At 39.1% G+C, this 22,884-nt stretch overlaps 2 protein-coding genes and 2 long non-coding RNA genes across 10 annotated transcripts; all 4 read left to right on the top strand.

The window, feature by feature from the left end:
* The first annotated feature begins 2,563 nt into the window (after positions 1-2,563).
* LOC124315183 lies at positions 2,564-8,344 on the top strand. 2 transcript variants are annotated; one of them, XM_046780672.1, is made up of 12 exons: positions 2,564-2,761; positions 2,972-3,093; positions 3,477-3,709; positions 3,779-3,945; positions 4,027-4,181; positions 4,253-5,232; positions 5,295-5,458; positions 5,514-5,717; positions 5,789-5,956; positions 6,034-6,581; positions 6,640-6,726; positions 8,064-8,344. In XM_046780672.1, exons 4-10 carry the CDS (start codon positions 3,780-3,782, stop codon positions 6,210-6,212), a joined length of 2,016 nt encoding a protein of 671 aa, XP_046636628.1. In that variant the 5' UTR covers positions 2,564-2,761; positions 2,972-3,093; positions 3,477-3,709; position 3,779; the 3' UTR covers positions 6,213-6,581; positions 6,640-6,726; positions 8,064-8,344. The 2 variants fall into 2 exon arrangements, with proteins under 2 accessions (XP_046636628.1, XP_046636627.1); XM_046780671.1 differs by lacking the exon at positions 8,064-8,344 and having other exon boundaries at positions 6,640-7,278.
* A 109-nt stretch (positions 8,345-8,453) lies between these two features.
* On the top strand, positions 8,454-10,866 carry LOC124315794. 3 transcript variants are annotated; one of them, XR_006911686.1, is made up of 5 exons: positions 8,454-8,791; positions 9,101-9,453; positions 9,521-9,715; positions 9,785-10,290; positions 10,760-10,866. It is a non-coding gene; the product is annotated as an uncharacterized LOC124315794 (long non-coding RNA). The 3 variants fall into 3 exon arrangements; XR_006911685.1 differs by lacking the exon at positions 8,454-8,791 and having other exon boundaries at positions 9,029-9,453; positions 9,785-9,962; positions 10,112-10,290; XR_006911684.1 differs by lacking the exon at positions 8,454-8,791 and having other exon boundaries at positions 9,029-9,453.
* A 2,502-nt stretch (positions 10,867-13,368) lies between these two features.
* Positions 13,369-19,013, top strand: LOC124315184. Of its 2 annotated transcripts, XM_046780674.1 has the most exons (12): positions 13,369-13,437; positions 13,641-13,762; positions 14,146-14,378; positions 14,448-14,614; positions 14,696-14,850; positions 14,922-15,901; positions 15,964-16,127; positions 16,183-16,386; positions 16,458-16,625; positions 16,703-17,250; positions 17,309-17,395; positions 18,733-19,013. In XM_046780674.1, the coding sequence occupies exons 4-10, from the start codon at positions 14,449-14,451 to the stop codon at positions 16,879-16,881; spliced, it is 2,016 nt and encodes a 671-aa protein (XP_046636630.1). In that variant the 5' UTR covers positions 13,369-13,437; positions 13,641-13,762; positions 14,146-14,378; position 14,448; the 3' UTR covers positions 16,882-17,250; positions 17,309-17,395; positions 18,733-19,013. The 2 variants fall into 2 exon arrangements, with proteins under 2 accessions (XP_046636630.1, XP_046636629.1); XM_046780673.1 differs by lacking the exon at positions 18,733-19,013 and having other exon boundaries at positions 17,309-17,947.
* A 109-nt stretch (positions 19,014-19,122) lies between these two features.
* LOC124315793 lies at positions 19,123-21,535 on the top strand. Of its 3 annotated transcripts, none has more exons than XR_006911683.1 (5): positions 19,123-19,460; positions 19,770-20,122; positions 20,190-20,384; positions 20,454-20,959; positions 21,429-21,535. It is a non-coding gene; the product is annotated as an uncharacterized LOC124315793 (long non-coding RNA). The 3 variants fall into 3 exon arrangements; XR_006911682.1 differs by lacking the exon at positions 19,123-19,460 and having other exon boundaries at positions 19,698-20,122; positions 20,454-20,631; positions 20,781-20,959; XR_006911681.1 differs by lacking the exon at positions 19,123-19,460 and having other exon boundaries at positions 19,698-20,122.
* The last annotated feature ends 1,349 nt before the right edge of the window (positions 21,536-22,884 follow it).

Here is a 22,884-nt window from a genome sequence, read left to right as displayed (position 1 = left end):
TGCTAATATGTGAACTTCCCCACTGCCATTATGATTTTTCAGCTGAATGAAATTGTACGAGAATAAGGAAGTACGTCAGCGTTGTTCCTATCAGCTACCGCATTTATGTCAAGAAACGACAAGATTTAAATTCAATTATATTTTAAAAAAGTATACACAAATCTATAATACCGTTGGAAATAGGTGTTTGCCCACCCTGAAAAATCCCATGGCATTGATGTTCCGAGGTTTCATGTGCAAAAGTTGTTCCGTGAACAACGACACCTACAACGAGAGAGAAATTCATCTGTAACAGCTAATCGATTAATTTTCGACGATTAAAGTTTTATTTAGGCCTACCTCATTTTGTAACGACGGTTGGTGGTGAAGTAGCTGTAATAAAGCCTCGTAAACCTGATCAGTCTGTGTAAAATCAGTGAAAGGAATTATTGTAATTAATTTATGCTAACTCAATAATTGAATACTTGGTTAGGTATGTCATCGGAGAATGAAGAAAGAATCAAGAGATGAACGAGACTTTCGAGACAAATGGCGGCATTCAACCCTCCCATGAGCCCATCTCCGCTGGTTGCGCCCATAAGGATAAATAGAGAGCAATTAATAACACTAATAAAGATAAAAATGACCTCAAGGGTCAGAAAGACGCCAAAATGACGGTTCAGTTTGCGAATTGCGTTGCAGATCAAGCGGTGATGGCCTCTCAAAGCAATCAGATGAGAACGCTGACTTTCAACCAACGTTAAACTTGATGGATGACTCTGAGTAAACTGATCCAGGAAATGTTTCCGGATGGCTTCAAGCTGGAGCGAAATCATTTTCGCCAAAATAGAGAACAATGCCAACTGGACGGCTGGGTAGATTTTGTTGACTAATCCCAACACGTCCAGGATTTTGCGTGCCCAGGGAGCGTCATTGGAGAGAACGTCAAGTCCTAGTAGTACATCCAAGCCAAAATTCTGCAATCGATATTGAGTATATAGTTACATTTGTTTTCTAAGTGATCAACATAGATGAAAATTAATTACCATAGTTATTATGCAAACAACAGCTTTAACTGCTATCTGTCTGCATGTGGAATAAATTTCGGGTGAATGGCCATTTTCCTCCAATAATTTAAAGGAAAGGACGAGATCCAGCCAGGTTTTCGGTCGTGTAAGTAACAGAAAAGAAATATGACTGCCGACTGTGTAGAGCGCCAAATTTAAATTGTCGATAATGAAATTCCATGAGAAGGTCGTAGTAGAAATTCCATTCGTGTAAGAATCTGCAATGTTCTTGGCATCGCCAAACACTTGAATAACAAGAATAATCTGAAGGAACGATACCAATAGGAAACAGAAGGTGCGATAGAGATGACAAATCAACCGACAACTTTTGATTTCCTCCGAGGGAGGGATTGAAACTCCCATAACCTGCATACACTTTGTGATTGGCTCTAGACTCCAGTTGAAGCTGTTTTTCCTCATTTTTAGAATTTTGACGTTATTTTCATCTTCCATTTTGGGATCTTTTGGTTGAATCGGCTTAACTGCTCCGGTCGGACGAACGTAAAACATCTCGTGACGATGGAAGGTTCTTCACAACTAACCAAAACGCATCCCAGGTTATTACTGTGGTAGTTTTATGGAAACCACTTATGCTGATTGCATTAGAGTATTAATTTGACGAACTAATAAATATTATTTTGGAAGTAGGTGTAATGCCCCGACGGCAGCCCCGCCCCTTTCAAGATGGTCGCCGCCAAGGACGTCACGCTATGACGTCACACCGACGTCACGCCACGACGTTATGACCGGCATCACCCCCGACGTCACGCCGGACACAACGCGGACTCAGCAACTCCCGAGTCAGCACTCGCCGACGCCAGACTGGCCCTCACTCACGCTCGGACCAGCCGGCGTGACAACCCAAGCCGGCCGTGAAGACAGCCGGGACCGGCCAGCAGACATGCCGATGCGGCAATCCCCCAATATATAAACTGCATGTATCCATGTACCTCTCTCTCTGCTGTACTCCCTTCCTGTCGGTCAGACACGCAATACAACCGCTTCTCACCCGCCTACCTGTCTTCGTGTACTCTCTGTAAGCACCCCAGACCGGGCCTTACATAGGTGTAGTCGCTTCACTATGTTAAGAGAATTAGAAAAACAATAACGTAGAACTCATAAATTACTTAACCTTCCAATCAATTGATTTCCAATTAATTTGAAACCAATCTTCTTTGTTCGTGTTTGCGTCTTCTAGGATTAAAAATTTGGCAACATATAATCAATAAAGGAATTCCATAACATGAATAGTATAACGTTATTATAGTTCTTGTGTACGTAATATTTTTTAATCCCATAATTTCTATTTTCCCCTTTTTGATGACATGATTGAATTGAATTGATTGATGACCTTCATCAAGAAAGATGTAAAAAAGAAAAAATGGCATGTTCCTCCCCTGTTCACATGAGGGAGGCAGTTCGTCTGCACTTGCCACTTGCCAGTGTGAACTCACTAAACCTATCAATCGTGATCAGCACACCTACTATTATTAGCCACCCTAGCCTATATAGCCCAGTTATTAAATTGATAAATGCTAGCTGTCGATTGTTAACCCATAGTTCGTAAAGTGTTTTATTACAGTGTTAAAAATCGACATGCCTCAACGTGGCAAGTCCCTTCCGCTCTTGTTTGGTTTGTTGGTGTCGGTTATCACCGTGATGTTGTCAAAAATGGCGGCAAAATTACGTTGGCAGCCATTCAATCTTCCTCACAGGTAGTCAAAACATTTTTACTGTAACATACGTGTCGTGCATCATTGATTGATTTGCATAATAAAACGCCACGGTTTTGATTTGGTTAATCATGATGTCTGTAGTTAGTAGACTACATAACTTTTTTAAGTTTGGCATCCTACAGAGGTGACTAAAACGGGAGGCCTCTGAAGTAATGTTAACTGATAAAAAATTTATTTATTTTCCTACAGATGTAATGCTATGATTGGCAACAGATGTAGATGGTATGACAAACACTTTAAAATGGGTCAACATCATGTTTTACGCCCTGTGCACCTGGCCTCTGACTGACCAACATATGTTCCCTTTTATTGTAAGTTACGAATTATTTATTACTGGTATCATCATTGGATAAATTGCTTGTAAGCAAACTTTAGCCTAAACTATGTCAACTGTGAATTTCACAGTAAAATTTTTGAAAGAAGACAACAAGATTATTTTTTTTATTCATGGGCTATGAATATTATGCTTAGTTTACTTTATTGATTCAACAGCAATATCTATTAAAGGATGTTTACTTTGCTTGGATTTGAAATTTAGTTGTGATAAATAGAAAAATGAATATTCTACCAAAAGAATAGCTTTTTGAACGAGTCAAAAATTTTTTTTATCCGCGTGACCGGCATTTAACTCTTTTGCGCACCATTCTTCGACTTGCCTTACGGGTTTTCCCATTTTTTTGTGCTTGTTACTCAGGTCTTTTGTAGTGTAAATTCATAACGGGTCGCGTCATGCCATCCGTTCAACCCAAAGTGACTTGCATTTTCCCCTTTAAAAATATATTTTGCCTGCGAATTTGTGTTGTGCTTCAAGCATCATGCCCGGCAGCAAATGTTTCACATGCACTCCTGGTGCTTACATTTACGGCAGTATAGAGACGGCAGTCGTCTGAGTTCAATCTAACTCAAATCAGTGCAGATATTTGTGAGGTGCAACCTGTTATTATTTTCAGTTTTATTTGATAATTAATTGTCAATCTTCTTATTGTTGCTTGACAGTATGGATGAAGATTGTTCCAAGACTTCTATGAAGTTCGACACAGACCAAAAGATGGACACGGAAGATAAAGAAAGTAAGAAGAAGGAAGGGTTAGCATTGCTGATTTATGATTTCAAACAGCGAAAATTAATCCCTATCAAAATCCTTAGCATGGTTGTTTTTTCTGGTAAGTAAATGTAGTAGGATCGACAATGTTACCACAAAACTTGGCTGATAATTTTATTTTCCCTTGGTAATGGAATGACAGGTTACGGAGTGCTGTTGCCCTACGCCGCAATTCACATGAAATCTTTGGGGATCAGCGTTGAAGAAACTGGCGCCATTTATAGCGTAAATGCCGTTCTGAGTGTATTGATCCCCATCTGCACTGGCATGATCGCCGATAAATTGGGAAATTTTAAGGTATTAGGTCTACTCAAAGAAAATTTCAGTAACAATTCCTTTTAGAAGTATAGATTAATGTAAATTGACAGATGTTTTTGAGCGTATTGTTCGGATGTGCCAGCATTACTTCGCTTATGTTCCTGCTTGTTCCAGTCGGAAGGATTTCGGTGGATTACCCGACTAACATGTCGATGGCACTCGGCTGCTTCAACGAGAACTCGACACTTACACTGACAGACCTTGATTTACATCCATGCAAGTTCAAACTGAACGAAGACTCAGAAAACAATGTTATTAATGTGTCTGCGACAATAGGAGAATGTGGCAGCGTTTGTTACCACAGCGAAAAATCTGACACTGAAGCCACCCTAGAGACGGCCTCTTCTTTTGTAAGTGATGCCGATTTAGAACACTCGGTCGGCAAACAATTTCTTGATGCTGTTTTCTTCCCAAACGACTGGGATTTGGAGATGTCCTGCTTGCAAAATTTGAATGGAAGAAGTAACTGTCAGTTAGGTCGCAAAATTGGTGCTGTTTCAAGAAAGGAAAAAAACGCAACTCTTGCATTAAAATTATTTCAGAACGACTACAACATTAAAACTGGAGTAATCCCTGTTTTGTGGATGGCTTTAGAAGACGAATCCGAGTTTGATCAGAAGTCTAACGACTTCCAATGTAGCACTTATGGTGAAAAACTGAAACTCCTTCAGACTGTGTATTCTCAAGACAATCAAACGAAAAACCACCCGACAACCCACTACCGTACGTGCCGCTCTCAGTGCGTCGTTCAGATCAACCGCTCCGACCTTTGTTCTGATAAAGTCCGTGAAGATGTCATCAATCCTCAGCTCACATTCTGGATGTACTTGCTGCTTCGTTCCGTCTTTGAAGTGTTCGTCGTAGGATCTTACACTCTATTCGATGGAGCCGCTTTGGTTTTAGTCAACGAAGTCCGCGGTGACTTTGGATTCCAGAAAATGTTTGGATTCATCGGGTACGCAATATTTTCACCAATATCCGGAGCCCTGATGGACCATTTAAGTACAAATGAAAATGAAACAAATTTCCGGTAGGCGGTAACATATTCTATATTTTGTATAAAGATCAATCTCATCTCATTTCTCTCAACAGGCCGGCGTTCTTTCTATTTGCTGGTTTATTTGGTATTGCAGCTGTTGGAATGTTAACGATTGACCTCAATTTTAAACCTCCAGCGGAAAAGCTGATGAAAAATGTGATATCTCTGCTGAAAAACGTCGAGCTGGACGTTCTACTTGCCGTTTGCGTAGCCTCAGGTAAAAATGTTTGAGAACCGCTAACACAGCAACTAGCTAAACATTCTTTATACAGGATTCTTGGTGGGGTGCACGGGAAATTACTTGTTCTTATTTTTGGAAGAAATTGGTGGGACCAAGTCATTAATGGGACTCTCGGTCACTATCTCTTGTTTAACAGCGATTCCATTGCTTCTGTTATCGGATACCATTTTTCGTAAATTTAGTATTCCCAACGTCCTCGTCTTTAGCCTTTTTACCTTCGTCATACGTCTAATAGGTATGTTTTGATTTCATTCTATTAAGTTTTAATCTGTTGCATTTCAAACCCAAGTGAGTCTAATACCCAAGGATATTCGTACATCACCGACCCGAACTTGTGTCTCGTATACGAGTCTATTGAAGCCATTAATGGTGCTCTGTCCCTGACATCTTTTATGATCTATGCGACCCAATTGGGGACGACGTCCACTGCAACTTCCATTCAAGGATTGATTTCAGCGACCTACTTCGGACTAGGTCTGTCAAGACTCCAAATGAAGAAATTTAAGGATTACTGACTTTATTTATTTAGTAATTGATGTTGGGTGATTTAGGGGCTGGAATCGGAAGCTCTGTCGGCGGAGTCCTGATCGGAGCGTTCGGTCAGCGAGTGGTTTTCCGCATTTTGGGAGTCATCGCTTTCCTCACTGGATTCCTCTACTTCCTCTTTAATATTTTTTACTTGCGTCCAAAGGCCAATGAAAAAAATAACACTACCGTTGACAAGGCTTAATCAAGCGTAAACGGGATGGTCGAAGAAATTAAGTGACAATCAACCCGTTTAGCGCGTTCAGCCTTTATTTAACCAACAGCATCTAAGCAAACTTCTTTCTTAAGCCATAAAAATCGGTCATTTTGAGACGTTATTAATTTTTTACTAAACATTTTAAGCTTATTTTCAGGTTATAGCCTATGAAATATTCACGTTTTAAAGACTAAAAGAATTTTAGTTTTTGTCATAATTTGATAAATCAATTATAGAAGAAGCTTTCATGTCAATATTTTCATTTTTTTGTCTACATTTTCGTTTACGATGGAAACATTGCGTCGTTTTCATCTTAGTTTTACGGGACTTCTTTGAATCGGACCAGCCTTCAAATAGGTAATATAAACATACCATTTGCTTCATTTCATTATTTTATCCGTTTATATAATTCCAGGAAAGAGTACAAAGAATGGGTTACAAAAACTATCGGCAGCAGTAGAGCAAACGGAAACGTTTGAATCCAATTTCCATTCCTGCATTGGTATAATTTTTTTTTAAAGTATATTTTACGAATTTTAAATTAATGAGAATTCGAGCGTAAGACGATTTCTTGAAAGTTTCCACCGTTTCAAATCGTCGGTTATGAATTTTATATGGTATGCGCTTGGCACATACGCCCAACACGAGTTGTCTCCATTAGAATAAGCCTTTTTGTTATTCAAGTTTTTTCTTCAGTTACCACTTTATTTTAGAGTAGCAATGGTCGACATCCTTGCATTGCCACAAATGGAGACGGCCTCCGCTGTCTTAGGTCAAGTTAATTAAGTAGACGGTTCATGAGCTTGCGAATTTTTTGTAAAAGCGAGTCGATTGAAAAGCGCCTCGAAGAACAAATGTGGGAGGGTAAGCAAAAGTCATTGCGTGCTGACAATCGATTAGTGAATGCGTTTTTAAAGAGCGTGCGTAATGATCTCGCACGAATTAGCACGAAGCACGAATTGTTATAATTGCCTTTTCGGCTCCGTGAACAAAATCATCGCTAGACCTGTATTTTTCTGAACCTAACCTAACCTTAATTTTGTCGGTCATTAAACGGTTTTACCGAAATGTTTTTCAGAGAAAACATTTTTTGCCTTTTATTTTGAAATTTCCGTGTACGATTAATAAAAATGATAATCTAAATGTTGCTATAATGCTAAGTAATAAAAACACAATCAAATGGTGGTTTTTGTTTTAAGATATTTTATTGAGACATATTAATTCAAATCAGCAGGCACACTCAACTTCACACATCACACATTCATCCAATTCACACTCCATTCATTCACACGAAGAGGAAGCGAAAGAAGAGAAGAAAATGGCGAGAAAAAAGGGGAAAAAGAAAAAAGAAAAGCAATCAGATGAGAGTCTAGAGGGAGAAATCACTTGGGTGAAAACTGTTGCTGAATAGCAGGAAGGTCGGTTAAATGTGCAATTAGAAATTTTGACAGGTGCACGTTCTTCTTATCGACATTCCCTTCGTGGATTTGTGGTAGTTTTTCTTTCCTCGACGTGATTGGATATCAATTGAAAATAACCTAAATTGGATAATGTGTGCATTAGTAATGATTCATTCAAACAGGTGCCAGTTTGAGCCGAGATGATGGTTACGTCAAAGGGGGAACGGGAACCTAAAAACTGAAGCCGTCCTGCCTAAAAAATGAACTCAAACGTTGGTTATGAAATTCACACGTTCTAGAATAACCGACTATCAATCCTTAAATATTTTTCGGAAAAAAAATGATTATTAGCAGAAACATGATTATCAAAACATCGAGATTCACCAACTATCTCAGTCACAAAATCATTTCCGGTTTATGTTTTTCTTCTTGTGGGTAGTAACGCCATCGGTCCTCTTCGGTCCACGCCATCGGTCCTCTTCGGTCCTCTTCGGTCCTCTTCGGTCCTCTTCGGTCCTCACCATCGGTCCTCTTCGGTCCTCACCATCGGTCCTCTTCGGTCCTCTTCGGTTCACGCCATCGATCCTCTTCGGTCCTCGCCATCGGGCCTCTTCTTTCCTCGCCAACGGCCCTCTTCGGTCCTCACCATCGCTTCAGGGAAACATAAACCGGTCACAAAATCGTGCTTCAATAAGCTGGATGGAATAACGATGCTTAAAATAAAAATGCTTAAGCTAAAATCACTCGTTTCCTAAAACATGAAAGAATTGATTAATCGATTAGACAAGCGCGCGACTTCACCCAACGGGAGTCATTTTAAAGACAGGGAGGTCCCCAGTTAATAGGTTCTTCCGTCCACCCTATGACGTCACCATCACTCGATCATCCCGGTACCTGTTTGATGTAATCATTATTAATGCACACATTATCCAATTTAGGTTATTTTCAATTGATATCCAATCACGTCGAGGAATGAAAAACTACCACAAATCCACGAAGGGAATGTCGATAAGAAGAACGTGCACCTGCCAAAATTTCTAATTGCACATTTAACCGACCTTCTTGCTATTAAGTAACAGTTTCCACCCATAATGATTTCCCCATAGACGACCCGATTGTGAAAAAAGAAGAAAATGAAAGCGAAGATTTAATGAAAACAAATGTAAGGTAAAAAGTTGCAAGGAAGAAAGAAGAAAGACACAGAAAAAATTAATTGTTTTTTTTTGGGGTTTTGTTTTTTGTTTGTTTGTTTTTGGTTGTTTTTTGGGACTTTTTTTGTTTTTTTTGTTTTTTTTGGGACTTTATTTTTTTTTTGGGACTTTATTTTTTTTTTTTGGGACTTTTTTTGTTTTTTTTTTGTTTTTTTTGGGACTTTTTTTTTTTTTTTTTTCTTTTTTTGTTTTTGTTTTGTTTTTTTGGGGGGTTTTGTGAGTTTTAAGTTTTTTGTTTTTGTTTTTTCCTTTCCTTATTTGGCAGCAATTCCTCCACGACTTGACCCAATTGATGGTGGCGAAATTCGGCAGTTGCATGCCAATCCGCAAGAGGAGCCATTCGATTTCTGAAGATTGACAACTTTATTGAAAGCTTGACGTTCTGCTGAGCTTCTCGTCGACCGTACTGGAATCTTAGACTTTAACTTATTGTCCGCCAAGCTCTGCTGTAATTCACTGGTGACGTTTGGTCTGTTGTCGGAGACGATTTGCTTGGAAGTTACGACTCTCACGGGAATCTTCGAGGCCACAACATTTGCTGGTGGCAAAACAGTCTTCACTGATGGACGAGATTCGGACGAGACATCTGTGCTGATGGAATCTTCTGTTTGCGGAAATGTACCATTCATCGTTTTAACCCGAATCGGGATCTTGGATTTGAAACCCATGTTCTTCATCTCATTAGGTTCAGTCTCGGCGGCAAAAGGACCATTTGACACCCTCACCGGGATTTTGGATGCTGAGCATCCCAGTCTTGATGATGAGACGGGTCGACCGTAAGTTGGTGAAACGGAAAGACTCCGCCCGTTGGTAACAGACTGGATTTCGGATGCATTTGTCGGTTGCTCGGCTGCAGAACGATTGGAAGATGTCGCTGGTGGTAATAGCTTTCGAACGGATGGCGGGATTGCACGACCTGCTACGTCTTCAAATGTTCTCTTCTTGCCAGGTAGGGGCTCTGCTATCGGGAAGCAAGAATTCTGTTGGAAAGTCATTCTTGCCGTTTCTGCTGGAGGATTTCCGAAGTCGCTAGAAGCTTGCTGGATCACTGATGGCTTGGAGATTTCCATTTTGCTTTCGGCCAACAGTCGAAGGATTTCCGTGTTCTTGTCTTCAAATCCAGTCAGGTTATTTTCCAATACGTTGTCAATCGAATCTGTGGCGGTTTTGTCAGACGACAGAAACGATATAACCTCTAGGAGACGGTCTTTATTAGCTTCAATAACACGGCTCGACTTTGATTTCTTTCCGACTAAACGAAGATTTGCTTGTTCAGGGATTCGTTGTTTTGCTCCCATTTCACGTCTAGAGGCTGCCCCCTCGTCTTGTTGGTTTTCGAGCTGACGAATCTTGTTGTTGGCGAGAGCGAGTTCGAATTCTAATTTCGCAACTTGGACCTTCAGGATCTTATTATCGGCCGCAACATTTCTATTTTCAGCGAGCTTTCTGATCAAGGTACGGTTGTTTTCTTCATAGATGTTGTCTTTGGTCATCGACGGCCTGGTCGGTCTGGTAGTAAAAGCGGTTCCCTTTCGGGTTCCCAAGACGTCCGGTTGAATAACACTCTTAGACTTCACCACTGCACGCTGATGCGATTTATTGGTACTTTCAATGCAATGCATTTTGGAGAACGATCGAAAGCTTCTTTGTAATTCTTGTAACAGATTTCAGATCAACGAAATTAAGTAATAGAACGTTTATCTATTGTCGTTGGCGTCGTCTCCTTATATATGCCGGCCAAGCGGAATAAAACCTTTGCACGAGTCATTTCCTCATGTTTTTCCTAGATTTTTTATTTGATTTCTTCTTTTAAACGTTTCATATTGCATTGAACGTATAGTTTATGATTTAACAACTATTGTTCAATTAGTTTAAAGTTGACTACTATAAATTAAAACCCTATTATTTTCATTTTAAATTTAAGGTTTCGGTGATTTTGCAATGTTTCCGCCGGTTTCCGCTTTGAAAAAGCAATAGAGCGCCAACGGCGGTCAAATTGCAAACTTCAACATTTTCAAACAAGTTCTACTTTCCCAAGCGACAGAATTTTAAGAGAAAAAATCGAATAGTTTTTTTAAATAAATTTTTCTTATTCACTTGTGAAATGAATCTTATTATGAATCCAATGATAACTTAATAAATCTAAAGCTTGAAATACCGTATTTAAGTTATATTAAGACATTTTAGCTAGGACACATGATATAGCTATGTATGATAAACACTTGTAACACAATAAAAACATTTAGAAAGGAAGAAAATATAACGTGCTAATATGTGAACTTCCCCACTGCCATTATGATTTTTCAGCTGAATGAAATTGTACGAAAATAAGGAAGTACGTCAGCGTTGTTCCTATCAGCTACCGCATTTATGTCAAGAAACGACAAGATTTAAATTCAATTATATTTTTAAAAAGTATACACAAATCTATAATACCGTTGGAAATAGGTGTTTGCCCACCCTGAAAAATCCCATGGCATTGATGTTCCGAGGTTTCATGTGCAAAAGTTGTTCCGTGAACAACGACACCTACAACGAGAGAGAAATTCATCTGTAACAGCTAATCGATTAATTTTCGACGATTAAAGTTTTATTTAGGCCTACCTCATTTTGTAACGACGGTTGGTGGTGAAGTAGCTGTAATAAAGCCTCGTAAACCTGATCAGTCTGTGTAAAATCAGCGAAAGGAATTGTTGAAATCAATTTATGCTAACTCAATAATTGAATACTTGGTTAGGTATGTCATCGGAGAATGAAGAAAGAATCAAGAGATGAGCGAGACTTTCAACACAAATGGCGACATTCAACCCTCCCAAGAGCCCATCTCCGCTGGTTGCGCCCATAAGGATAAATAGAGAGCAATTAATAACACTAATAAAGATAAAAATGACCTCAAGGGTCAGAAAGACGCCAAAATGACGGTTCAGTTTGCGAATTGCGTTGCAGATCAAGCGGTGATGGCCTCTCAAAGCAATCAGATGAGAACGCTGACTTTCAACCAACGTTAAACTTGATGGATGACTCTGAGTAAACTGATCCAGGAAATGTTTCCGGATGGCTTCAAGCTGGAGCGAAATCATTTTCGCCAAAATAGAGAACAATGCCAGCTGGACGGCTGGGTAGATTTTGTTGACTAATCCCAACACGTCCAGGATTTTGCGTGCCCAGGGAGCGTCATTGGAGAGAACGTCAAGTCCTAGTAGTACATCCAAGCCAAAATTCTGCAATCGATATTGAGTATATAGTTACATTTGTTTTCTAAGTGATCAACATAGATGAAAATTAATTACCATAGTTATTATGCAAACAACAGCTTTAACTGCTATCTGTCTGCATGTGGAATAAATTTCGGGTGAATGGCCATTTTCCTCCAATAATTTAAAGGAAAGGACGAGATCCAGCCAGGTTTTCGGTCGTGTAAGTAACAGAAAAGAAATATGACTGCCGACTGTGTAGAGCGCCAAATTTAAATTGTCGATAATGAAATTCCATGAGAAGGTCGTAGTAGAAATTCCATTCGTGTAAGAATCTGCAATGTTCTTGGCATCGCCAAACACTTGAATAACAAGAATAATCTGAAGGAACGATACCAATAGGAAACAGAAGGTGCGATAGAGATGACAAATCAACCGACAACTTTTGATTTCCTCCGAGGGAGGGATTGAAACTCCCATAACCTGCATACACTTTGTGATTGGCTCTAGACTCCAGTTGAAGCTGTTTTTCCTCATTTTTAGAATTTTGACGTTATTTTCATCTTCCATTTTGGGATCTTTTGGTTGAATCGGCTTAACTGCTCCGGTCGGACGAACGTAAAACATCTCGTGACGATGGAAGGTTCTTCACAACTAACCAAAACGCATCCCAGGTTATTACTGTGGTAGTTTTATGGAAACCACTTATGCTGATTGCATTAGAGTATTAATTTGACGAACTAATAAATATTATTTTGGAAGTAGGTGTAGTCGCTTAACTATGTTAAGAGAATTAGAAAAACAATAACGTAGAACTCATAAATTACTTAACCTTCCAATCAGTTGATTTCCAATTAATTTGAAACCAATCTTCTTTGTTCGTGTTTGCGTCTTCTAGGATTAAAAATTGGGCAACATATAATCAATAAAGGAATTCCATAACATGAATAGTATAACGTTATTATAGTTCTTGTGTACGTAATATTTTATAATCCCATAATTTTTATTTTCCCCTTTTTGATGACATGATGATTGAATTGATTGATGACCTTCATCAAGAAAGATGTAAAAAAGAAAAAAATGGCATGTTCCTCCCCTGTTCACATGAGGGAGGCAGTTCGTCTGCACTTGCCACTTGCCAGTAAACTAAACCTATCAGTCGTGATCAGCACACCTACTATTATTAGCCACCCTAGCCCAGTTATTTAATCGATGAATTCTAGCTGTCGATTGTTAACCCATATTACGTAAAGTGTTTTATAAATTACAGTGTTAATAATCGACATGCCTCGACGTGGAAAGTCACTTCCGCTCTTGTTTGATTCTTGATAGTTTTTTTGGTTGTCACCATGATGTTGTCAAAAATGGCGGCAAAATTACGTTGGCAGCCATTCAATCTTCCTCACAGGTAGTAAAAACACTTTTACTGCAACATACGTGTCGTGCATCATTGATTGATTTGCATAATAAAACGCCACGGTTTTGATTTGGTTAACCTTCATGATGTCTGTTGTACATAACTTTTTTAAGTTTGGCATCCTACAGAGGTGACTAAAATGGGAGGCCACTGAAGTAATGTTAACTGAAAAAAATTTATTTATTTTCCTACAGATGTAATGCTATGATTGGCAACAGATGTAGATGGTATGACAAACACTTTAAAATGGGTCAACATCATGTTTTACGCCCTGTGCACCTGGCCTCTGACTGACCAACATATGTTCCCTTTTATTGTAAGTTACGAATTATTTATTACTGGTATCATCATTGGATAAATTGCTTGTAAGCAAACTTTAGCCTAAACTATGTCAACTGTGAATTTCACAGTAAAATTTTTGAAAGAAGACAACAAGATTATTTTTTTTATTCATGGGCTATGAATATTATGCTTAGTTTACTTTATTGATTCAACAGCAATATCTATTAAAGGATGTTTACTTTGCTTGGATTTGAAATTTAGTTGTGATAAATAGAAAAATGAATATTCTACCAAAAGAATAGCTTTTTGAACGAGTCAAAAATTTTTTTTATCCGCGTGACCGGCATTTAACTCTTTTGCGCACCATTCTTCGACTTGCCTTACGGGTTTTCCCATTTTTTTGTGCTTGTTACTCAGGTCTTTTGTAGTGTAAATTCATAACGGGTCGCGTCATGCCATCCGTTCAACCCAAAGTGACTTGCATTTTCCCCTTTAAAAATATATTTTGCCTGCGAATTTGTGTTGTGCTTCAAGCATCATGCCCGGCAGCAAATGTTTCACATGCACTCCTGGTGCTTACATTTACGGCAGTATAGAGACGGCAGTCGTCTGAGTTCAATCTAACTCAAATCAGTGCAGATATTTGTGAGGTGCAACCTGTTATTATTTTCAGTTTTATTTGATAATTAATTGTCAATCTTCTTATTGTTGCTTGACAGTATGGATGAAGATTGTTCCAAGACTTCTATGAAGTTCGACACAGACCAAAAGATGGACACGGAAGATAAAGAAAGTAAGAAGAAGGAAGGGTTAGCATTGCTGATTTATGATTTCAAACAGCGAAAATTAATCCCTATCAAAATCCTTAGCATGGTTGTTTTTTCTGGTAAGTAAATGTAGTAGGATCGACAATGTTACCACAAAACTTGGCTGATAATTTTATTTTCCCTTGGTAATGGAATGACAGGTTACGGAGTGCTGTTGCCCTACGCCGCAATTCACATGAAATCTTTGGGGATCAGCGTTGAAGAAACTGGCGCCATTTATAGCGTAAATGCCGTTCTGAGTGTATTGATCCCCATCTGCACTGGCATGATCGCCGATAAATTGGGAAATTTTAAGGTATTAGGTCTACTCAAAGAAAATTTCAGTAACAATTCCTTTTAGAAGTATAGATTAATGTAAATTGACAGATGTTTTTGAGCGTATTGTTCGGATGTGCCAGCATTACTTCGCTTATGTTCCTGCTTGTTCCAGTCGGAAGGATTTCGGTGGATTACCCGACTAACATGTCGATGGCACTCGGCTGCTTCAACGAGAACTCGACACTTACACTGACAGACCTTGATTTACATCCATGCAAGTTCAAACTGAACGAAGACTCAGAAAACAATGTTATTAATGTGTCTGCGACAATAGGAGAATGTGGCAGCGTTTGTTACCACAGCGAAAAATCTGACACTGAAGCCACCCTAGAGACGGCCTCTTCTTTTGTAAGTGATGCCGATTTAGAACACTCGGTCGGCAAACAATTTCTTGATGCTGTTTTCTTCCCAAACGACTGGGATTTGGAGATGTCCTGCTTGCAAAATTTGAATGGAAGAAGTAACTGTCAGTTAGGTCGCAAAATTGGTGCTGTTTCAAGAAAGGAAAAAAACGCAACTCTTGCATTAAAATTATTTCAGAACGACTACAACATTAAAACTGGAGTAATCCCTGTTTTGTGGATGGCTTTAGAAGACGAATCCGAGTTTGATCAGAAGTCTAACGACTTCCAATGTAGCACTTATGGTGAAAAACTGAAACTCCTTCAGACTGTGTATTCTCAAGACAATCAAACGAAAAACCACCCGACAACCCACTACCGTACGTGCCGCTCTCAGTGCGTCGTTCAGATCAACCGCTCCGACCTTTGTTCTGATAAAGTCCGTGAAGATGTCATCAATCCTCAGCTCACATTCTGGATGTACTTGCTGCTTCGTTCCGTCTTTGAAGTGTTCGTCGTAGGATCTTACACTCTATTCGATGGAGCCGCTTTGGTTTTAGTCAACGAAGTCCGCGGTGACTTTGGATTCCAGAAAATGTTTGGATTCATCGGGTACGCAATATTTTCACCAATATCCGGAGCCCTGATGGACCATTTAAGTACAAATGAAAATGAAACAAATTTCCGGTAGGCGGTAACATATTCTATATTTTGTATAAAGATCAATCTCATCTCATTTCTCTCAACAGGCCGGCGTTCTTTCTATTTGCTGGTTTATTTGGTATTGCAGCTGTTGGAATGTTAACGATTGACCTCAATTTTAAACCTCCAGCGGAAAAGCTGATGAAAAATGTGATATCTCTGCTGAAAAACGTCGAGCTGGACGTTCTACTTGCCGTTTGCGTAGCCTCAGGTAAAAATGTTTGAGAACCGCTAACACAGCAACTAGCTAAACATTCTTTATACAGGATTCTTGGTGGGGTGCACGGGAAATTACTTGTTCTTATTTTTGGAAGAAATTGGTGGGACCAAGTCATTAATGGGACTCTCGGTCACTATCTCTTGTTTAACAGCGATTCCATTGCTTCTGTTATCGGATACCATTTTTCGTAAATTTAGTATTCCCAACGTCCTCGTCTTTAGCCTTTTTACCTTCGTCATACGTCTAATAGGTATGTTTTGATTTCATTCTATTAAGTTTTAATCTGTTGCATTTCAAACCCAAGTGAGTCTAATACCCAAGGATATTCGTACATCACCGACCCGAACTTGTGTCTCGTATACGAGTCTATTGAAGCCATTAATGGTGCTCTGTCCCTGACATCTTTTATGATCTATGCGACCCAATTGGGGACGACGTCCACTGCAACTTCCATTCAAGGATTGATTTCAGCGACCTACTTCGGACTAGGTCTGTCAAGACTCCAAATGAAGAAATTTAAGGATTACTGACTTTATTTATTTAGTAATTGATGTTGGGTGATTTAGGGGCTGGAATCGGAAGCTCTGTCGGCGGAGTCCTGATCGGAGCGTTCGGTCAGCGAGTGGTTTTCCGCATTTTGGGAGTCATCGCTTTCCTCACTGGATTCCTCTACTTCCTCTTTAATATTTTTTACTTGCGTCCAAAGGCCAATGAAAAAAATAACACTACCGTTGACAAGGCTTAATCAAGCGTAAACGGGATGGTCGAAGAAATTAAGTGACAATCAACCCGTTTAGCGCGTTCAGCCTTTATTTAACCAACAGCATCTAAGCAAACTTCTTTCTTAAGCCATAAAAATCGGTCATTTTGAGACGTTATTAATTTTTTACTAAACATTTTAAGCTTATTTTCAGGTTATAGCCTATGAAATATTCACGTTTTAAAGACTAAAAGAATTTTAGTTTTTGTCATAATTTGATAAATCAATTATAGAAGAAGCTTTCATGTCAATATTTTCATTTTTTTGTCTACATTTTCGTTTACGATGGAAACATTGCGTCGTTTTCATCTTAGTTTTACGGGACTTCTTTGAATCGGACCAGCCTTCAAATAGGTAATATAAACATACCATTTGCTTCATTTCATTATTTTATCCGTTTATATAATTCCAGGAAAGAGTACAAAGAATGGGTTACAAAAACTATCGGCAGCAGTAGAGCAAACGGAAACGTTTGAATCCAATTTCCATTCCTGCATTGGTATAATTTTTTTTTAAAGTATATTTTACGAATTTTAAATTAATGAGAATTCGAGCGTAAGACGATTTCTTGAAAGTTTCCACCGTTTCAAATCGTCGGTTATGAATTTTATATGGTATGCGCTTGGCACATACGCCCAACACGAGTTGTCTCCATTAGAATAAGCCTTTTTGTTATTCAAGTTTTTTCTTCAGTTACCACTTTATTTTAGAGTAGCAATGGTCGACATCCTTGCATTGCCACAAATGGAGACGGCCTCCGCTGTCTTAGGTCAAGTTAATTAAGTAGACGGTTCATGAGCTTGCGAATTTTTTGTAAAAGCGAGTCGATTGAAAAGCGCCTCGAAGAACAAATGTGGGAGGGTAAGCAAAAGTCATTGCGTGCTGACAATCGATTAGTGAATGCGTTTTTAAAGAGCGTGCGTAATGATCTCGCACGAATTAGCACGAAGCACGAATTGTTATAATTGCCTTTTCGGCTCCGTGAACAAAATCATCGCTAGACCTGTATTTTTCTGAACCTAACCTAACCTTAATTTTGTCGGTCATTAAACGGTTTTACCGAAATGTTTTTCAGAGAAAACATTTTTTGCCTTTTATTTTGAAATTTCCGTGTACGATTAATAAAAATGATAATCTAAATGTTGCTATAATGCTAAGTAATAAAAACACAATCAAATGGTGGTTTTTGTTTTAAGATATTTTATTGAGACATATTAATTCAAATCAGCAGGCACACTCAACTTCACACATCACACATTCATCCAATTCACACTCCATTCATTCACACGAAGAGGAAGCGAAAGAAGAGAAGAAAATGGCGAGAAAAAAGGGGAAAAAGAAAAAAGAAAAGCAATCAGATGAGAGTCTAGAGGGAGAAATCACTTGGGTGAAAACTGTTGCTGAATAGCAGGAAGGTCGGTTAAATGTGCAATTAGAAATTTTGACAGGTGCACGTTCTTCTTATCGACATTCCCTTCGTGGATTTGTGGTAGTTTTTCTTTCCTCGACGTGATTGGATATCAATTGAAAATAACCTAAATTGGATAATGTGTGCATTAGTAATGATTCATTCAAACAGGTGCCAGTTTGAGCCGAGATGATGGTTACGTCAAAGGGGGAACGGGAACCTAAAAACTGAAGCCGTCCTGCCTAAAAAATGAACTCAAACGTTGGTTATGAAATTCACACGTTCTAGAATAACCGACTATCAATCCTTAAATATTTTTCGGAAAAAAAATGATTATTAGCAGAAACATGATTATCAAAACATCGAGATTCACCAACTATCTCAGTCACAAAATCATTTCCGGTTTATGTTTTTCTTCTTGTGGGTAGTAACGCCATCGGTCCTCTTCGGTCCACGCCATCGGTCCTCTTCGGTCCTCTTCGGTCCTCTTCGGTCCTCTTCGGTCCTCACCATCGGTCCTCTTCGGTCCTCACCATCGGTCCTCTTCGGTCCTCTTCGGTTCACGCCATCGATCCTCTTCGGTCCTCGCCATCGGGCCTCTTCTTTCCTCGCCAACGGCCCTCTTCGGTCCTCACCATCGCTTCAGGGAAACATAAACCGGTCACAAAATCGTGCTTCAATAAGCTGGATGGAATAACGATGCTTAAAATAAAAATGCTTAAGCTAAAATCACTCGTTTCCTAAAACATGAAAGAATTGATTAATCGATTAGACAAGCGCGCGACTTCACCCAACGGGAGTCATTTTAAAGACAGGGAGGTCCCCAGTTAATAGGTTCTTCCGTCCACCCTATGACGTCACCATCACTCGATCATCCCGGTACCTGTTTGATGTAATCATTATTAATGCACACATTATCCAATTTAGGTTATTTTCAATTGATATCCAATCACGTCGAGGAATGAAAAACTACCACAAATCCACGAAGGGAATGTCGATAAGAAGAACGTGCACCTGCCAAAATTTCTAATTGCACATTTAACCGACCTTCTTGCTATTAAGTAACAGTTTCCACCCATAATGATTTCCCCATAGACGACCCGATTGTGAAAAAAGAAGAAAATGAAAGCGAAGATTTAATGAAAACAAATGTAAGGTAAAAAGTTGCAAGGAAGAAAGAAGAAAGACACAGAAAAAATTAATTGTTTTTTTTTGGGGTTTTGTTTTTTGTTTGTTTGTTTTTGGTTGTTTTTTGGGACTTTTTTTGTTTTTTTTGTTTTTTTTGGGACTTTATTTTTTTTTTTGGGACTTTATTTTTTTTTTTTGGGACTTTTTTTGTTTTTTTTTGTTTTTTTTGGGACTTTTTTTTTTTTTTTTTTCTTTTTTTGTTTTTGTTTTGTTTTTTTGGGGGGTTTTGTGAGTTTTAAGTTTTTTGTTTTTGTTTTTTCCTTTCCTTATTTGGCAGCAATTCCTCCACGACTTGACCCAATTGATGGTGGCGAAATTCGGCAGTTGCATGCCAATCCGCAAGAGGAGCCATTCGATTTCTGAAGATTGACAACTTTATTGAAAGCTTGACGTTCTGCTGAGCTTCTCGTCGACCGTACTGGAATCTTAGACTTTAACTTATTGTCCGCCAAGCTCTGCTGTAATTCACTGGTGACGTTTGGTCTGTTGTCGGAGACGATTTGCTTGGAAGTTACGACTCTCACGGGAATCTTCGAGGCCACAACATTTGCTGGTGGCAAAACAGTCTTCACTGATGGACGAGATTCGGACGAGACATCTGTGCTGATGGAATCTTCTGTTTGCGGAAATGTACCATTCATCGTTTTAACCCGAATCGGGATCTTGGATTTGAAACCCATGTTCTTCATCTCATTAGGTTCAGTCTCGGCGGCAAAAGGACCATTTGACACCCTCACCGGGATTTTGGATGCTGAGCATCCCAGTCTTGATGATGAGACGGGTCGACCGTAAGTTGGTGAAACGGAAAGACTCCGCCCGTTGGTAACAGACTGGATTTCGGATGCATTTGTCGGTTGCTCGGCTGCAGAACGATTGGAAGATGTCGCTGGTGGTAATAGCTTTCGAACGGATGGCGGGATTGCACGACCTGCTACGTCTTCAAATGTTCTCTTCTTGCCAGGTAGGGGCTCTGCTATCGGGAAGCAAGAATTCTGTTGGAAAGTCATTCTTGCCGTTTCTGCTGGAGGATTTCCGAAGTCGCTAGAAGCTTGCTGGATCACTGATGGCTTGGAGATTTCCATTTTGCTTTCGGCCAACAGTCGAAGGATTTCCGTGTTCTTGTCTTCAAATCCAGTCAGGTTATTTTCCAATACGTTGTCAATCGAATCTGTGGCGGTTTTGTCAGACGACAGAAACGATATAACCTCTAGGAGACGGTCTTTATTAGCTTCAATAACACGGCTCGACTTTGATTTCTTTCCGACTAAACGAAGATTTGCTTGTTCAGGGATTCGTTGTTTTGCTCCCATTTCACGTCTAGAGGCTGCCCCCTCGTCTTGTTGGTTTTCGAGCTGACGAATCTTGTTGTTGGCGAGAGCGAGTTCGAATTCTAATTTCGCAACTTGGACCTTCAGGATCTTATTATCGGCCGCAACATTTCTATTTTCAGCGAGCTTTCTGATCAAGGTACGGTTGTTTTCTTCATAGATGTTGTCTTTGGTCATCGACGGCCTGGTCGGTCTGGTAGTAAAAGCGGTTCCCTTTCGGGTTCCCAAGACGTCCGGTTGAATAACACTCTTAGACTTCACCACTGCACGCTGATGCGATTTATTGGTACTTTCAATGCAATGCATTTTGGAGAACGATCGAAAGCTTCTTTGTAATTCTTGTAACAGATTTCAGATCAACGAAATTAAGTAATAGAACGTTTATCTATTGTCGTTGGCGTCGTCTCCTTATATATGCCGGCCAAGCGGAATAAAACCTTTGCACGAGTCATTTCCTCATGTTTTTCCTAGATTTTTTATTTGATTTCTTCTTTTAAACGTTTCATATTGCATTGAACGTATAGTTTATGATTTAACAACTATTGTTCAATTAGTTTAAAGTTGACTACTATAAATTAAAACCCTATTATTTTCATTTTAAATTTAAGGTTTCGGTGATTTTGCAATGTTTCCGCCGGTTTCCGCTTTGAAAAAGCAATAGAGCGCCAACGGCGGTCAAATTGCAAACTTCAACATTTTCAAACAAGTTCTACTTTCCCAAGCGACAGAATTTTAAGAGAAAAAATCGAATAGTTTTTTTAAATAAATTTTTCTTATTCACTTGTGAAATGAATCTTATTATGAATCCAATGATAACTTAATAAATCTAAAGCTTGAAATACCGTATTTAAGTTATATTAAGACATTTTAGCTAGGACACATGATATAGCTATGTATGATAAACACTTGCAACACAATAAAAACATTTAGAAAGGAAGAAAATATAACGTGCTAATATGTGAACTTCCCCACTGCCATTATGATTTTTCAGCTGAATGAAATTGTACGAGAATAAGGAAGTACGTCAGCGTTGTTCCTATCAGCTACCGCATTTATGTCAAGAAACGACAAGATTTAAATTCAATTATATTTTAAAAAAGTATACACAAATCTATAATACCGTTGGAAATAGGTGTTTGCCCACCCTGAAAAATCCCATGGCATTGATGTTCCGAGGTTTCATGTGCAAAAGTTGTTCCGTGAACAACGACACCTACAACGAGAGAGAAATTCATCTGTAACAGTTAATCGATTCATTTTCAACGATTAAAGTTTTATTTAGGCCTACCTCATTTTGTAACGACGGTTGGTGGTGAAGTAGCTGTAATAAAGCCTCGTAAACCTGATCAGTCTGTGTAAAATCAGTGAAAGGAATTATTGTAATTAATTTATGCTAACTCAATAATTGAATACTTGGTTAGGTATGTCATCGGAGAATGAAGAAAGAATCAAGAGATGAGCGAGACTTTCAACACAAATGGCGACATTCAACCCTCCCAAGAGCCCATCTCCGCTGGTTGCGCCCATAAGGATAAATAGAGAGCAATTAATAACACTAATAAAGATAAAAATGACCTCAAGGGTCAGAAAGACGCCAAAATGACGGTTCAGTTTGCGAATTGCGTTGCAGATCAAGCGGTGATGGCCTCTCAAAGCAATCAGATGAGAACGCTGACTTTCAACCAACGTTAAACTTGATGGATGACTCTGAGTAAACTGATCCAGGAAATGTTTCCGGATGGCTTCAAGCTGGAGCGAAATCATTTTCGCCAAAATAGAGAACAATGCCAGCTGGACGGCTGGGTAGATTTTGTTGACTAATCCCAACACGTCCAGGATTTTGCGTGCCCAGGGAGCGTCATTGGAGAGAACGTCAAGTCCTAGTAGTACATCCAAGCCAAAATTCTGCAATCGATATTGAGTATATACTGTTACATTTGTTTTCTAAGTGATCAACATAGATGAAAATTAATTACCATAGTTATTATGCAAATAACAGCTTTAACTGCTATCTGTCTGCATGTGGAATAAATTTCGGGGGAATGACCATTTTCCTCCAATAAT

The sequence above is a fragment of the Daphnia pulicaria genome, chromosome 11 (assembly GCF_021234035.1).
Source record: "Daphnia pulicaria isolate SC F1-1A chromosome 11, SC_F0-13Bv2, whole genome shotgun sequence".
Taxonomy (NCBI): domain Eukaryota; kingdom Metazoa; phylum Arthropoda; class Branchiopoda; order Diplostraca; family Daphniidae; genus Daphnia; species Daphnia pulicaria.
This window is presented reverse-complemented; position numbering and strand designations above follow the sequence as displayed.